The sequence below is a fragment of the Salmo salar genome, chromosome ssa18 (genome assembly GCF_905237065.1).
Source record: "Salmo salar chromosome ssa18, Ssal_v3.1, whole genome shotgun sequence".
Classification (NCBI taxonomy): domain Eukaryota; kingdom Metazoa; phylum Chordata; class Actinopteri; order Salmoniformes; family Salmonidae; genus Salmo; species Salmo salar.
In genome coordinates, this window is record NC_059459.1 from 20,411,248 (window position 1) to 20,429,316 (window position 18,069).

Here is an 18,069-nt window from a genome sequence, read left to right on the forward strand (position 1 = left end):
CGGTCCCGTTCTGTGAGCTTGTGTGGCCTACCACTTCGCGGCTGAGCCGTTGTTGCTCCTAGACATTTCCACTTCACAATATCAGCACTTACAGTTGGCAGCTCTAGCAGGGCAGTAATTTATGAATTGACCTGTTGGAAAGGTGGCATCCTATGACGGTGCACAAGTTGAAAGTCACTGAGTCACAGTAAGGCCATTCCACTGCCAATGTTTGTCTTTGGAGATTGCATGGCTGTGTGCTCGATTTTAGACACCTGTCAGCAACAGAGGTGGCTGAAATAGCCAAATCCACGATTTTTTGTACAGTATATATAGTGTATGTTTACTGGCTTTGGAACTCTGTAAGAAAATGTTATATAAACAAATATCGTATAAACTTGATTGATGGGCAGATGTCAGTGAACCTTTCAAAGTATGTTAGCAGGAATTAAAAGGTTTGCTCCAGTAAACAAATGACAGCATATTGATGAGTGGAGTGCAGACCCTTCATCAAGACCCACAAGCACACACACACAAAACACACACACATACAGCTCTTCAAATTCTGACATTCAAGCACACTCAACATCCTGAGACCTTTCTACATGCATAAGCCTCCCCTATTTTGTGGGTGGAATAGATTCTACTTTACTGAGTATGAGTTCACTGAGACCATCATCAGGTAATGACACAGGAGGTGCATTGTTTATACCTGAAAACCTGTTTATACCTGGAGCTAAACGCGTCCTTCATCCTGATCTTGTCCTTATCTTGTCTGTTTACACTTACACTGAGTGAACAAAACATTAAGAACACCTGCTATTTCCATGACAGACTGACCAGGTGAATCCAGGTGAAAGTTACATCAATATCTTATTGATGTAACTTCTTAAATATACACTTCAATCAATGTAGATGAAGGGGAAGAGACAGGTTAAAGAATCATTTTTAAGCCTTGAGACAATTGAGATATGGATTGTGTATGTGTGCCAATCAGAGGATAAATGGGCAAGAGAAAAGAATATGTCAAGAGTGTGTCAAGAACTGCAACGCTGCTGGGTTTTTCAAACTCAACAGCTTTCCATTTGTATCAAGATTGGTCCACCCCCCAAGGGACTTCTAGCCAACTTGACACAACTGTGGGAAGCATTGGAGTCAAAATGGGCCAACATCCCTGTGGAACGCTTTTGACACCTTGTAGAGTCCATGCCCCGATGAATTGAGGCACAATCAGAATGTGGACAAGATCAGGACTAAGGACGCATGGTAGCACATAGTGTAAACAGGGCTTCTGTACACATAAAGTGGTCCTCGACTCTCAGTCTACTCCCTTTTAGATTATACAGTTCCTTCAGAAAGTTTCAGACCCCTTGACTTTTTCAAAATGTTGTTACATTACAGCCTTATTCTATTTTCATCATCAATCTACACACAATACCCCATAATGACAAAGCAATAAATTGCACTATTCTCGAGGTAGGAATATCACAAAAATATGATCAATGGCTCATTCGAGAGAAGACAACCTCCCGAGTTATGACATTGGCCAGTATTGAAATCTGACATGTAAGATAGAAGTTTTCGCGACCTAAAAGTCGTATTCCTATTAACCTCCACTGTAGTGAGAGCGACTTTACCACAGTGCTACGTCATACCGACCAGATTTTTGTCTGCTTGAACGCCAATAACTCAGATACACATGAAAACATGACATGACCCAGGGAATCAATAGAACATCACTCAGAGATCCACAAAAACAATAGAACATTCAAAGTGGGTGAACCTTTCCTTTAAGGCCGAGTTCAAATGTCAACATCAAAATCAAAACAATTAGCGCACTGCCTAAACGGCCGACCGGCAAAGCAAACTGTTTGCACTGTCTCTGCTCTCTGCTTTCTTAAAGTAATAGAAAGGCACAGGCTTCTCTCCGAGCGATGCTCCGCATGGTCCTAAAGCCAGCTACCCAATACGCTAAACAGACATTGAATTTTGATCGGGATTGGAACAAATTTAAACTGCTTTTTTTGAAGTCTCCTTTTACATTTTTGGTCTTGAGTCGACTGCCATACCCTGCCATACTCAACTGATGCCCCTGTTTAGCTTCATCTTGCTAGCTATCTGTATCTCATTTGAGTCATTTGTATTATTGGGAACTGTTTATCTTGTCTGTTATTACTAATTAGTGTCTTATTCTAACCTGTCATGTATTGATACCATTCTTGTTTATTTTTTCCTGACACACAGTATGGATATGGAGCTTGTATAAATAAAACACAGTTTAATTGGATAATCATGGCTGAATGATATGGCAAAGACGTCTGAACATTTAAGTTAACCTGCAAGGTTATAGAGCTTTATTAACTGAGGAACTGCTAACGCTCTCTAACACAATCTACATATCTACAGATGTAGGATCTTAGTTTGATCCCTCTTTTGTTGCTGAGAATTTTCCTGCAAAGCAGGAAATGCAAACTTGTAGTGTATTTTATTTTTAAAAAGGCTTCTAAAGCTTGTAATTTACACTTTGACATTTCAGACTTGATTTACCCTTACAAAAAATGGATCAACCCCTACAAAAAAGTCCATTAAGTATAACCCACATAATAATTCACATGTCCTGTTGCCGCAGGATTATTTTCCTGCTGAATTAAAATTAAAATAATGATTCTACATCTGTACACGTACTCACACCAGTCATGATTTCCAGAGGCACCATCCTCTACTTCATGGTCCTTTAGAGCTGGATTGAGTAATCACGCAAAAATATGGAAGCAGCACGTATGGACACACCTGACCCATCTGTGCGGCCCTGTATTCTGAGAGAGAGACATTCCCCAGTACACCTGACTGACTACGCAGTTGAATACCTCGCTCACCAAGATCAATGCCTAGCCTCAACACAGGCACTGCTCTGACAAGGACGATGGAGTAGTTAAGCAGATATACTAACAAAGAGCAGTGTGCCCAGCTCCAGATCTAGTGCCCACTCGGTGAGCCAATTCCCAGGCCTTTCTAACCTCCAAGCAGCTATGTTGGAGGAGAAAATAAATCTCATGGAGCTTCAGCTAGATGAAAATTACAGTGCCAACATGGATTGTGAAGGTTTAGACTCCCAGGCCAGAAAAGCTCAGCAGTAAATGGAACAAAATCTGTGGCTCCAGGAGAAAGCATAAATAAAATAGAGAATGAGCTGGAGCTATTCAAGCTCGCCTCATCTTTCCTTAACGATGAAGAGGAAGATGATACCTCCAGGAGCACCTCTCCAGCACTATCTGACGGGTCCCTCCACACACCTTGTGACACCTTTGTGCCTTTCCCACCAGCAGAACAGGCACCACAGGCAGAACAGGCACCTCAGGCAGAACAGGCACCACAGGTAGCACAGCGAGACACCAACCTTGAGGAAATTTGAGCCTACGGTGAATCATATCCACTTCTCCCTGCCTATCCATGGTACCCTGGACCAGCAACTGGTTACTCACCCCGCTCCAGCATGGTTCCACCACCTGCCCCATGACCAGGTATGAAACAGCTAATTGCCTCATTATACAGCATCTCAAAGTCATCATTGCCCCATTTTGAGAGCGGAAGAGAGAGTGACTCAGAACAGCTACGAGCTGAGATTTGTTTCCCATGTCAACCCGCTCTTGAGCAAGATGCCACAGGACTACCAAGATTAATTTGTGGAGTACAGTTTTGACCACAGTATTGGACAGGCCAAATGTACGCCTTACCTGACTTGACAGCCAGGATCCAGAAGAAGTCCAAGGCTAAGCATATATCATCAAGCAGAGATGTGGCCCTCTACCAATGTGACAGTTAAGAATGACCAACATGCCTCCACTAGACCAAAGGAGAGAGCCGCTTCAATCCTTAACATCAGTGAATATCCAAGCTCCTAGGAGCCTGCTCAATCCAAGACCCCTTCCAAACCCTAGCCATTCTCTCATCACTGTGACAACACGTAACAAAATCTCAACTCATGTTCAGAGTTCAAGAAGTTGAACACAGGACAGATTGTTAAATGGATCAAGGATAAACGACGGTGCTGGAAATGTGGACAACCCCATAAACCTGATGCTTGCACCCTCGAACGACCCAGCCATGCAACTAGCAGCGCCTAACGATCTTTCACGATTCCTTCCAGCAAAACCAGAAGAGCGTTCTTATGGGGAGTGTCCCTACTACAAATATGTACCTAGACAGACCCAACAGATCACAGAAATGTATGATGAAGGTTGTGAAACTTCTCCTTCATAATGGAGATAAATGGTTACCAACAGTCTGCAATTGTGTTATTGTGCTCCAACGGCGCCTTTTTAAATTGCAGCTAAAAGGATTAATAAAGACTGTATGGAATTGAATTGAATGTTAAATAAGCGACAGTAGCAGGCAGTAGGCTCCTCACCACTCAAAGTCAGCCTCAGTGCATGGACAGGAGTCTGACATCTGGGAGATGTACTGATCTTTGGTTTTGACACATCTGGCGTCGGGCTTCAGATTCTGGAAGATTCTCTTCACTCCCATGATGCAGACTTTACCCTGTGAGAAATAATGCATTATTTGAATAATTAACTATTAACATTTCAGAATTGACTTCCTTTTTTATTTAACGGCTTCAAAGGAAAGACACTGATTGATGGAGTTAAAAAATTCATTATAGTACATGAAAATGTGTATAACTTATACTTTGTTATCTGGAAGTTAATACACAGAAAATAGCCATAATATTCAGACAAATTTGAGATAGACAATTGGGTGAGATAGGACATGTTTATCTTAATTCTGTCAATGTAGAAGAATAAGCTTGAGCAGATGTATTCCGTCGAACCAAGGTCCCCAAAGCCATTATAAATGTATCAAAATGGTTGCTCTTACGTCATTGTGTAACTGCCAGGTCTGATAGTCGTCTGTGGTGCACCTTCTGTTGAAGATGGGCCTGAAGTCAATCTTGACGAGCTGCCATTCAGAACGATGGCTGAAATGGCCAAATATTCTGCAAACACAAAAAGTCAGGCATGAGAAAAAAGGGAGGAAAAAAGGGTTATTAGCAACAACAACAAAAAAATTTGCATACAGTCGTGGCCAAAAGTTTGGAGAATGACACAAATATACATTTTAACAAAGTTTGCTGCTTCAGTGTCTTTAGATATTTTTGTCAGATGTTACTATGGAATACTGAAGTATAATTACAAGCATTTCATAAGTGTCAAAGGCTTTTATTGACAATTACATGAAGATGATGCAAAGAGTCAATATTTGCAGTGTTGACCCTTCTTTTTCAAGTCCTCTGCAATCCGCCCTGGCATGCTGTCAATTAACTTCTGGGCCACATCCTGACTGATGGCAGCCCATTCTTGCATAATCAATGCTTGGAGTTTGTCATAATTTGTGGGATTTTGTTTGTCCACCCGCCTCTTGAGGATTGACCACAAGTTCTCAATGGAATTAAGGTCTGGGGAGTTTCCTGGCCATGGACCCAAAATATCGATGTTTTGTTCCCCAAGCCACTTAGTTATCACTTTTGCCTTATGGCAAGGTGCTCCATCGTGCTGGAAAAGGCATTGTTCGTCACCAAACTGTTCCAGGATGGTTGGGAGAAGTTGCTCTCGGGGGATGTGTTGGTACCATTCTTTATTCATGGCTGTGTTCTTAGGCAAAATTGTGAGTGAGCCCACTCCCTTGGCTGAGAAGCAACCCCACACATGAATGGTCTCAGGATGCTTTACTGTTGGCATGACACAGGACTTATGGTGGCGCTCACCTTGTCTTCTCCGGACAAGCTTTTTTCCGGATGCCCCAAACAATCGGAAAGGGGATTCATCAGAGAAAATGACTTTACCCCAGTCCTCAGCAGTCCAATCCCTGTACCTTTTGCAGAATATCAGTCTGTCCCTGATATTTTTCCTGGAGAGAAGTGGCTTCTTTGCTGCCCTTCTTAACACCAGGCCATCCTCCCAAAGTCTTTGCCTCACTGTGTGTGTAGATACACTCACAACTGCCTGCTGCCATTCCTGAGCAAGCTCTGTACTGGTGGTGCCCCAATCCTGCAGCTGAATCAACTTTAGGAGACGGTCCTGGCGCTTGCTGGACTTTCTTGGGCGCCCTGAAGCCTTCTTCACAACAATTGAACCGCTCTCCTTGAAGTTCTCGATGATCCGATAAATGGTTGATTTAGGTGCAATCTTACTGGCAGCAATATCCTTGCCTGTGAAGCCCTTTTTAGAAAAGCAATGATGACGGCACGTGTTTCCTTGCAGGTAACCATGATTGACAGAGGAAGAACAATGATTCCAAGCACCACCCTTCTTTTGAAGCTTCTAGTCTGTTATTCGAACTCAATCAGCATGACAGGGTGATCTCCAGCCTTGTCCTCGTCAACACTCACACCTGTGTTAACGAGAGAATCACTGACATGATGTCAGCTGGTCCTTTTGTGGAAGGGCTGAAATGCAGTGGAAATGTTTTGGGGGGATTCAGTTCATTTGCATGGCAAAGAGGGACTTTGCAATTAATTGCAATTCATCTGATCACTCTTCATAACATTCTGGAGTATATGCAAATTGCCATCATACAAACTAAGGCAGCAGACATTGTGAAAATGTATATTTGTGTCATTCTCAAAACCTTTGGCCACGATTGTAGAAGTGCAAGAAAAAAAGGCTACCACAGCTGGGCACAAGGGATGTTTGCAACCACAAAGACAAAATAGAAACAAACTTTTTTTTTCTCCAAACATCCAATAATCTTTCAGTGCATTGCAAAGTACATACTATTTCCATATGGCATTTGTTTTGATTCTTACGTCATGATGAGGGTGTCCTCCCCTGGCTCTCCTAAGACTCCGTCTACATAGAGAGGAGAGGAGGTAAAGCTGAATTTGTTCCAGTGTCTTCCCTCATCAAAGCTCAACCTGGATGGAGAAACAACATGTTGTCTCTCATACATGTGGACCCCTCACTGTGCATAGAATAGATTGTACTGTAATTCATTTGATCACCCTGTTGCAGGAGAACATTTGTGCAATGCAGTGTATTTGAGGTTTAAAAAGGCTTCTGATGTTTGTAATTTCCATTTAGACATTTCTGACTTGATTTTCCCTTACGGAAAATGTATCAATCCCTACAAAAAAATGTCAGTTCAGTACAATCCACATAATAATTCACATTTCATGTTGCTGAAGGATTATTTTCCTGCTTTAGTAAACTGGCTCAAATTAAGATCCAACATCTGTACATAATAAAGTCCATAAAACATTTAAATAGACAAACGTAAATCAATGTTGATCATTTAACAGTGTGCACGAAGTTGAATGTTAAAGGAAAAAATACCAAATGTGTCTGATGGGGAGAGGTGTGTGTCGAATGGCCACTAGGGCACCGCCCTGGTTAAGAAAGAGGATGCTATACTCCTCCTCAAATACCTACAAACAGGGAAAGGATTTCATCACATTTTCACAGAGGTCAGAGATGTACATAACGTTCATGTATACTTTTGATGAGTAATAGAGCATAATATTTCATGACTATACTACTATTCTACTATATCATGCAACACAGTTACATAGCACATGAAACACAGCAACACAGCACATGCAACATATTATATATAAAAATACATTTAAGAGGGCTCATCAAATAAAACAGCTCCTAAGAAGCTGTATAGGAAAATAATAATAACTGCCCGTGGTGCATGATCAAGGGTAATGTCAATCTTTATCATGCATCATTCATTCAGAGTTTGCTCCCTCCTCCAAATGATTGAGTCATAAGCCGATAGAGGAAAAGATCAATGTGTCTGTCGTCTTGATTTTGTGTCACGCTTCAGTGGCGCCTGTCTCTTTCAATCACAGTACCTCTCTCCAAGTGTTGCCAGCATCTGAGGTGATGAAAATGCTGACATTATTGGCGGTCAGCTCAGGCCCAATGGTACCTTGATGTAGAAGGTATAGCATAGTTACAGTGTAAACACATTGAAAAATGATGAACTTTCATTTTATGCCTTCTCAACCCACATTACAATATGTTTAATGCACAATTAAATAAAAATAAAGATGCATACACACTGGATCAGGCTACAGCTCTCCTAAAAGGTGAGTATTTACTGAGACATTCAGACATTCCAATCTTTTCTTCAATATCTGTTTTTGTCAACCATCTGTGAGTATAGATGTGCAGGCATACTGTGATCAATTTCACAGTGCAAACAGATCTGACCAAATGGTTTTAAGGCAGAATGCCAGCAAAATAACATGGGTCTTTAACGGTGGAAAAAGAGCAAAGTGCAAGAGTTGTGTAAAAACTGCAAATTGGGAACCATAGGGGTATACTACAAAGCAGGATCAAGGAGTTAGCCAGTTAACTTGACTAATTATTTAATTATTTGGAAATAATATTATATTTTTTGGAAAGATAAGCTTGAAATGGGCATGGTCAAATTGACTCAACAACCTAAAATACATATCTAAGTTTATCTTTCTTAATGAACCAGAAAATCTATAGCTATTTCTGGTTGTTTATCAAAGTTAGCTGGCTAAGTAATTGATCCTGCTTTGTTCTATACCCCTCTGAGGGAGAGCAGAGGTCCTTGTGGGCATTGCTAAAAAAAAACAAAATGTATCAAATAGTGCTTACCTGATGCTATTATAATTCCTGGAGCTGATTCTTTGCTGACTATGTTTCCAGACGTGTACGGGTTGTCAGACACATGGAGATGCAGGTGCAATGAACAATAGGGCTAAAAAAATACCAAAACAAAAAGACATAAGGTGGTTTATAGACCAAAACTGTTACACGTTTTCAGATATTGCTCACTTGCAAATGCAAACTCACCTGTACACAGTAGAGTCTGGTACCGCTCAGATCAGTGGTAGGTGCATGTAGAAGACGCCAGTCTCGCCCCTTATTGTAAGTGATAAATGTTTTCACTTCGTTCTCGACAACTTTATTTGACAAGAACACCCCTTTTATCCCTGCTACCTAGGAACAGAGACATGAAAAAATATTGAGGGTCAAAAGCTTCAACTGTAAATGATTCAAACATAAGTAAAGCTGAAGCCTTAGTTTTGAGGTGGAACGCGATAGCATTTCTGACAGGGAGCACTACTTTGGACCATCTGTGGGTCTCTGCAGAGTGAAAACAACATATGGCGGAGCCCAAAGACATTTCTATTTCTTTGTATTTACAAACGGAGATGCATGCACTGCACTCACACAGCACTCACTCCAGTACATCCTGCTCCTCAATCCAGAGTGCACACATTTTGTATCAAGAAATGTCTATGACCGTTCGTAGCATTACTGGATAAGCCATCTCCTCTACATATTCAGAGTGCATTTACAAAAAGGGTTCACAGTCAGTGTGTTTGGTCCTGTGAGCTTCAACACGTATTCTCGTTTTAATGGAGACAATGAGCAATGAGTATAATCGTTGCTGATAGCTATCTAGGCTGTATGGTTGTATTAACGTAATTACATGAGTAGCTTTTACTGCTAGTTCAGAGGGAAGGTAATCAACGCTGATTACATGTGTGGGTAGGCATTGCTTTGTAAGGTTGTCAATAGTGCTATACCTAGCGGTCAGTGAAGACAGATATGGGTGCAGGTTCTACAGTAGCTGAAGTTGATATAGTAGAAGTGAATCAAGAATTATTGTGTGTAGACCTGTAAATGTGCTAACGTAACAATGCTACATACTGTACCTTATAAAATGAGATCATCTTGGTTACGCATGGACCTGCTAGTTAATGGCTAACAAAACTCTATACTTCATAGATGTAGATTATAATGATCTGATATTGTATGAGTGAATGTATGCTAATATATGCTAATAAAGCTGCATACTTGAATATGGCAGTTCTTCATGACTGATGTACAGTACGTGTTCGCTTAAGTTACTGACATATGAAATAACGGGGAACAGCCAGGATCGAGGCTTCAAAAAGATGCCCAGCTGTTACAGGGCAAGGGCACTCCAGTACCATCTGTGCCATAAAGGTTGAGACCTCTTGTCAGAAGTGGTAGTGTGCATACAAACAGGGATGGCATTCTAACTAAGCCATTGCTACATACCTCATAGAGGTCTATCATAACGTTGCCCTCTGGTCCCCCACTGCTCACTACGTTCTCCAGGGCCAGAGTGAAGAAGAGACCGCGGGCCTCTGACATGTACAAGTTGTAGGAGTCATTCTGGTGCCAATCCTGCACTGCTGCCACCACCTGGTTATCATCTGTGCTGATTATCTGCAAGTCCTGGAAATGAATTATTAGTTAGGATGCTATACCTAACAAAACAAACGTTATTTTCCTTGGGGATTTTGTTTCAGGACTGCAGTGGAACCCAATGACCACAAAATGGTTGAATAAACATTGTTTACATGTAATTTCATTTAGGAAATGCAATTTGATGATTTTGAATCAACGTTGAAAACTGATTGGATTTGCAAAACTTCATCAATTTAAGGGAATTTCTGTGATGTTTCTCTTTTTTTCACCCAACTTTTAACTTAAATCAAACGACATGGTTCTTTTTTTTAAAATTTAAGTTGAATTCCCGTTAGTGTCCAGTGGTGTAATTCTGCACACAACTGTAGGGGACAGTGGGGTAAGTTAAGCTATTTTTTACATTAAGCATCACTCCGTCAAGGGAAATATGGTATTCTTTCTAACAAACATGCAGTCTCTACATACAGTACCAGTCAAAGGTGGACACACCTACTCATTGAAGGGTTTTTATTTAATTTGACTATTTTCTACATTGTAGAATAATAGTGAAGACATCAGAAATAACACATATGGAATCATGTAGTAAACAAAAAAGTGTGAAACAAATCAAAATATATTTTAGATTTTAGATTCTTCAAAGTAGCCACCCTTTGCCTTGATGACAGCTTTGCAAACTCTTGGCATTCTCTCAACCAGCTTCATGAGGTAGTCACCTGGAATGCATTTCAATTAACAGGTGTGCCTTGTTAAAAGTTCATTTGTGGAATATATAAAATATATTTTGATATTTTGACTTTTTTGGTTACTACATGATTCCGTATGTGTTATGTCATAGTTTTGATGTCTTCAATATTCCAATATAGGCAAACTTTTGACTGGTACTGTATATTTCAGGATGTTATGTATCCCTGGAAATAATCAGAATTCATGTAAACATTACAGTTTTGAAAACATAGCTTGTCCAAAAAACGTGGTCTCTTGGCACAACTTACCCTGGGTACGGGGTAAGTTGAGCTGCGGGACAGGGTAAGTTAAGCCACCTACACATTTCTGTACTGAATGAAATATTACCACTACATTTTCAAAATGACAAAGCGAAAATAGGTTTTTAGACAGAAACAGAAATACCTTATTTACATAAGTATTCAGACCCTTTGCTATGAGACTTGAAATTGAGTTCAGGTGCATCCTGTCTCCATTGATCATCCTTGAGATGAGTCCACTTGTGGTCCACCTGTGGTAAATTCAATTGATTGGACATGATTTGGAAAAGCACACACCTGTCTATATAAGGTCCCACAGTTGACAATGCATGTCAGAGCAAAAACCAAGCCATGAGGTCGAAGGAATTGTCCGTAGAGCTCCGAGACAGGATTGTGTCGAGGCACAGATCTGGGGAAGGGTACCAAAACATTTCTGCAGCATTGAAGGTCCCCAAGAACACAGTAGCCTCCATCATTCTTAAATGGAAGAAGTTTGGAACCACCAAGACTTCCTAGAGCTGGCCGCCCGGCCAAACTGAGTAATGACTATTTGACCAAGAAGGAGAGTGATGGAGTGCTGCATCAGATGACCTGGCTTCCACAATCAGTCAACCTCCAATTGAGATGGTTTGGGATGAGTTGGACTGCAGAGTGAAGGAAAACAAGCCAACAAGTGCTCAGAATATGTGGGAACACCTTCAAGACTGTTGGAAAAGCATTCCTCATTAAGTTGGTTGAGGGAATGCCAAGAGTGTGCAAAGCTGTCATCAAGGCTAATTTTTTAAGAATCTAAAATATATTTGCTTAACACATTTATGGTTACTACATGAGTCCATATGTGTTATTTCTTAGTTTTGATGTCTTCAGCATTATTCTACAATGTAGAAAATAGTACAAATAAAGAAAAACCCTTGAATGAGTAGGTGTGTCCAAACTTTTGACTGGTGTATATATATATACACTGCTCAAAAAAATAAAGGGAACACTTAAACAACACAATGTAACTCAAAGTCAATCACACTTCTGTGAAATCAAACTGTCCACTTAGGAAGCAGCACTAATTGACAATAAATTGCACATGCTGTTGTGCAAATGGAATAGACAACAGGTGGAAATTAGAGGCAATTAGCAAGACACCCCCAATAAAGGAGTGGTTCTGCAGGTGGGGACCACAGACCACTTCTCAGTTCCTATGCTTCCTGGCTGATGTTTTGGTCACTTTTGAATGCTGGCGGTGCTTTCACTCTAGTGGTAGCATGAGACGGAGTCTACAACCCACACAAGTGGCTCAGGTAGTGCAGCTCATCCAGGATGGCACATCAATGCGAGCTGTGGCAAGAAGGTTTGCTGTGTCTGTCAGCGTAGTGTCCAGAGCATGGAGGCGCTACCAGGAGACAGGCCAGTACATCAGGAGACGTGGAGGAGGCCGTAGGAGGGCAACAACCCAGCAGCAGGACCGCTACCTCCGCCTTTGTGCAAGGAGGAGCAGGAGAAGCACTGCCAGAGCCCTGCAAAATGACCTCCAGTAGGCCACAAATGTGCATGTGTCTGCTCAAATGGTCAGAAACAGACGCCATGAGGGTGGTATGAGGGCCCGACGTCCACAGGTGGGGGTTGTGCTTACAGCCCAACACCGTGCAGGACGTTTGGCATTTGCCAGAGAACACCAAGATTGGCAAATTCGCCACTGGCGCCCTGTGCTCTTCACAGATGAAAGCAGGTTCACACTGAGCACGTGACAGACGTGACAGAGTCTGGAGACGCCGTGGAGAACGTTCTGCTGCCTGCAACATCCTCCAGCATGACCGGTTTGGCGGTGGGTCGGTCATGGTGTGGGGTGGCATTTCTTTGGGGGCCGCACAGCCCTCCATGTGCTCGCCAGAGGTAGCCTGACTGCCATTAGGTACCGAGATGAGATCCTCAGACCCCTTGTGAGACCATATGCTGGTGCGGTTGGCCCTGGGTTCCTCCTAATGCAAGACAATGCTAGACCTCATGTGGCTGGAGTGTGTCAGCAGTTCCTGCAAGAGGAAGGCATTGATGCTATGGACTGGCCCGCCCGTTCCCCAAACCTGAATCCAATTGAGCACATCTGGGACATCATGTTTCGCTCCATCCACCAACGCCACGTTGCACCACAGACTGTCCAGGAGTTGGTGGATGCTTTAGTCCAGGTCTGGGAGGGGATCCCTCAGGAGACCATCCGCCACCTCATCAGGAGCATGCCCAGGCGTTGTAGGGAGGTCATACAGGCACGTGGAGGCCACACACACTACTGAGCCTCATTTTGACTTGTTTTAAGGACATTACATCAAAGTTGGATCAGCCTGTAGTGTGGTTTTCCACTTTAATTTTGAGTGTGACTCCAAATCCAGACCTCCATGGGTTGATAAATTGGATTTCCATTGATTCTTTTTGTGTGATTTTGTTGTCAGCACATTCAACTATGTAAAGAAAAAGTATTTAATAAGATTATTTATTTCATTCAGATCTAGGATGTGTTGTTTAAGTGTTCCCTTTATTTTTTGAGCCGTATATATACACACTGAGTATACTAAACATTAGGAAAATCCTCCTAATATTGTGTTGCAACCCCCCTTTTGCCCTCTGAACAGCCTCAATTTGTCGGAGCATGGAGGTGTCGAAAGTGATCCATAGGGATACTGGCCCATGTTGACTCCAATGCTTCCCACAGTTGTGTCAAGTTGGTTGGATGTCCTTTGGGTGGTGGACCATTGTTGATACACACGGGAAACTGATGTGCGTGAAAAACCCAGCAGTGTTGCCGTTCTTGACATAAACCGGTGCATCTGGCACCTACTACCATACCCCTTTAAAATGCACTTCAATATTTTGTCTTGCGCATTCACCCTCCAAATGGCACACATTCACAATCCATATCTCAATTCTCTCAAGGCTTAAAAATCCTTCTTTAATCTATCTCCTCCCCTTCATCTACACTGATTGTTAAAACGGTCAGCTTTAGTCGGCTGATTATTGCCTTCCCTTCAAGTTAGTTCTAGTCGGTCAGCTTAGTCTCCTATTCAGACGACCCCCATTTTTGTTAATTTCTTATTGGTCAAGGTCACACTAAAAACGTATCACCACATCTCGTTCAGCCTATCAATAGCCTTGGTTCCCATGACTTCAGATTCAGTTAGTCTATGACCGCAGCATGCTGTGTGGTCAGAAAGGTGCTTTTCCTATCCTGATGAGCTCTTCCACAGTTTCCCTCCTGCTGAACTTTTCCTCCTGTGGACTGGATACCTGTATGTGTGATGTTTATTGTGCGTGCATCTGTGTCATATTATGTGGAGCTAAGTTTCTTGGTCTATTGTGCATAATTACTGTGTGTTGAGTTGTTAGCTAGTTGTTAGCTAACTCGCGCTCCCGCTAGCGTCAGCACTACTGTTAGCATTTTGCATTGGAATGCATGAGCATTTTGTTATGACTGTTAGCAATTAGCTGTTTATTAGTATTACTCATTTATGGTGTTAGGCTATTTTCTATTATATAAGGCTACTGGCCTTAAGTCAGCACCTAAGGTTTCTTATTACATTCATGGTCCTTCAATTCTCCCCAACCCTTCCCCTATTTTTCACTGATTGAAATGGATTTAACAAGTGACATCAGTAAGGGATCATTGCTTTCACCTGGTCAGTCTACGTTCTTAAAGTTTTGTATACTAAGAAAATAAAACAAAAATATAAATACAACATGCAACAATTTAAAAGATTTGAATGAGTTACAGTTCATATAAGGAAATCATTGAATTTAAATAAATTCATTAGGCACTAATCCATGGATTTCACATGACTGGGAATACAGATATGCATCCGCTGGTCCCAGATACCTTAAAAAACAGGTAGGGGCGTGGATGAGAAAATCAGTCAGTATCTGGTGTGACCACCATTTGCTTCATGCAGCACAACACATCTCCTTCACATAGATCAGGCTGTTCATTGTGGCCTTGTGGAATGTTGTCCCATTCCTGTTCAATGGCTGTTCGAAGTTGCTGGATATTGGTGGGAACTGGAACACGCTGTCTTACACGTCAATCCAGACTACCCAAACATGCTCAATGGGTGACATGTCTGGTGAGTATGCAGGCCATGGAAGAACACGGACATTATCATCTTCCAGGAATTGTGTACAGATCATTGCGACATGGGGCTGTGCATTATCATGCTGAAACATGAGGTGATGGCGGCAGATGAATGGCACGACAACGGGCCTCATGTTTCATTCAAACTGCCATCGATAAAATGCAATTGAGTTCACTGTCTATAGCTTATGCCTGCACATTCAATAACCGCACCGCCACCATTGAGCACTCTGTTCACAACGTTGACATCAGCAAACCGCTCACCGACACGACGCCATACACATGGTCTGTGGTTGTAAGGCTGGTTGGACGTACTGACAAATTTAAAAAAATGATTTTCGAGGTGGCTTATGGTAGAGAAACTAACATTCAATTCTCTGGCAACAACTCTGGTGGACAATCCTGCAGTCAGTATGCCAATTGCACGCTCCCTCAAAACATCTGTAGCATTGTGTTGTGTTGTGTGCACATTTTTGAGTGGCTTTTTATTGTCCCCAGCACAAGGCACACCTGTGTAATGATCATGCTGTTTAATCAGCTTCTTGATATGCCACACCTGTCAGGTGGATGGATTATCTGGGCAAAGGAGAAATGCTCACTAATAGGGATGTAACCAAATTTGAGCACCAAATTTTAGAGAAATACGCTTTTTGTGCGTATGGAACATTTTTTATTTTAGCTCATGAAACAAGGGACCAACGCTTTACATGTTGCATTATATTTTCTTTCAGTGTATATATACTTTCTATTCAATCTTTTTCTGATTATTTCATTGAAGTTGGTCTTGGGAAAGCAAAAGCAACAACATGTTTTATCAGTGTTGTGATATCAAAACTGTTCAAAAGGGTAAGAAACTGTTGCTCACTGGATTCATAACAGGATAGTAGTAATACAAGTATTGTCATCTCAAAGTAATATTTCCAACCCACCTTTGGAAATGTGTACTTAGGCAGCTTCATGGGGAAGAAAGCATTTCTTTTGTATGACACATAATGGACAGGCCGGCCACCCATTGGTACCTAGAGAAACAAGACTACTAATTATGTAACAGTCTTAGTTTTACGTTTTTACACCATTCTCTGTTGGTTTATGGTCATTATTCCTTACAAGGTTACTGTACATTAAGATAGTATTTCACACAACAGGTTTAGTGCCTTTCTATTACTTCAGAAACGTTCAAAATTCCCACCTGAATGAATACATACTGGTCCTGAACCACCAGGGAATCCAGGCTGATAAACCCAGGGAAAGGCCTGCCTTTGTTGGCCTCTGTGCAGTTCTGCAGCTTACATGTTATATACTGGGATCCTATAACAGAAGTTAAATAATTGCTACAATGTAACAGGAGAAAAGAAGTGCTCTGTGACTATTCAATCAGAGTCTAGCATTTAATTTCATTGATAGTAGAAAGCAGAAGAGCAGGGAGGCCAATTTCTATTTCCACAATTAACAGAGTTGGAATGTGTCCCTCTGTTAGCTCTAGCCAAATGAGCCATTCTCCTCAGGGACACGACATTAACACTGGAGCCCTTATGGAACAGACATTCTAAACACTCCGTCCAACTTAAGAGCCCAGTCAGACCAACTGCCCCTTAGTAAATTAATAAACTTAATTGTAAAGTAGCGAGTGTGTCTAGATGCAGCCAATTTGCATGGGTGAGAGTTCCAATTTGCATGGGTGAGAGTTATGTGTACTTGAAGATCAGTTTCCTCTCAACATGATGACTATTGTATAAAAGAGGACTGCTTAGGGCTTTGCACCCCCTTGTAAGTAAATACTGCTGCTACCGCTGTTTATTATCTATGCATAGTCACTTTACCCCTACTTATATGTACAAATTACCTCAACTAACCTGTACCCCCACACATTGACTCGGTACCGGTACCGCCTGTATATAGCCTTGTTATTTTATTACGTTACTTCATATTTTATTTTTTACTTTAGTTTATTTTTAAATATTGTCTTACCTCTATTTCTTGAACTGCATTGTTGGTTAGGGCTTGTAAGTAAGCATTTCACGGTAAGGTCTACACCTGATGTATTCGGTGCATGTGACAAATACATTTTGATTTAACTTGATAAGTGTAAATATAGATAAGAGTGTTTTATGCTTTGTTTTTTTGGTATTCTATTCCCTTCTGAAAATAGTACCTGCAAACTTATGCTGCAGTAACAGCTGCAGTATTCCAAACTCATTTTGTGTTAAGTTCCCTCCTGTCTGTTTGAAATACAATGGTTATAGGTAAGGTCTCTGCAATTTTGCACCCTGTAAAGGCTGTTTCGCAGATGGAAGATGTCTCTTGTGTGTGTAAAGGATCCCTAGCTTCCCAATAATAAAATCCCTGAATTTGATGTCCTAGATGTGATGATGACTCACGTCTGTCAGAAATACTTGTCTCCAAGTGAATCATTCCTGGTTCTTTGTCCAAACCCAGTTTTGACCTGTGGGGAGAGGAGAGACATCTGAGGAACATTGCAAGTCAGAACATCTTTTCAAATATGATATGTGCATTATATGGTAAATACCTTATGTTTGGATTTATAATAGCATCAATTAATTAATGATAGAATCTCAACATTTTCATCAATGACATGTACATTTAGCTCATGATCTAGATATGATTGGTTCATTGAAGAGTATAGGTGTGCCTAAATAAATAATCAGTTCAACAAGATGAAGAAAGGCACGCTGACATCACACTGTACGGGAAACATGAATAATCATTCTGTTGGTTCTCATCTATTCCAAAAGGATCCTGTGAACAAAAACAGTACTTC

The 18,069-nt window shown here is 41.4% G+C and overlaps 1 protein-coding gene across 1 annotated transcript in view; it reads right to left on the reverse strand.

Annotated features, from left to right (window-relative positions):
- Positions 1-18,069, reverse strand: part of LOC106577075 (VPS10 domain-containing receptor SorCS1) — a 50,861-nt gene that overhangs the window by 19,445 nt on the left and 13,347 nt on the right. The window contains exons 6-16 of the mRNA XM_045700854.1: positions 17,669-17,733; positions 16,480-16,598; positions 16,220-16,309; positions 10,050-10,229; positions 8,811-8,957; positions 8,613-8,715; positions 7,835-7,911; positions 7,311-7,402; positions 6,785-6,892; positions 4,858-4,975; positions 4,388-4,521 (exon numbers count right to left, since the gene is read on the reverse strand). Coding sequence (XP_045556810.1) covers positions 4,388-4,521; positions 4,858-4,975; positions 6,785-6,892; positions 7,311-7,402; positions 7,835-7,911; positions 8,613-8,715; positions 8,811-8,957; positions 10,050-10,229; positions 16,220-16,309; positions 16,480-16,598; positions 17,669-17,733 — 1,233 coding nt within the window. The remainder of the gene's footprint in view (positions 1-4,387; positions 4,522-4,857; positions 4,976-6,784; positions 6,893-7,310; positions 7,403-7,834; positions 7,912-8,612; positions 8,716-8,810; positions 8,958-10,049; positions 10,230-16,219; positions 16,310-16,479; positions 16,599-17,668; positions 17,734-18,069) is intronic.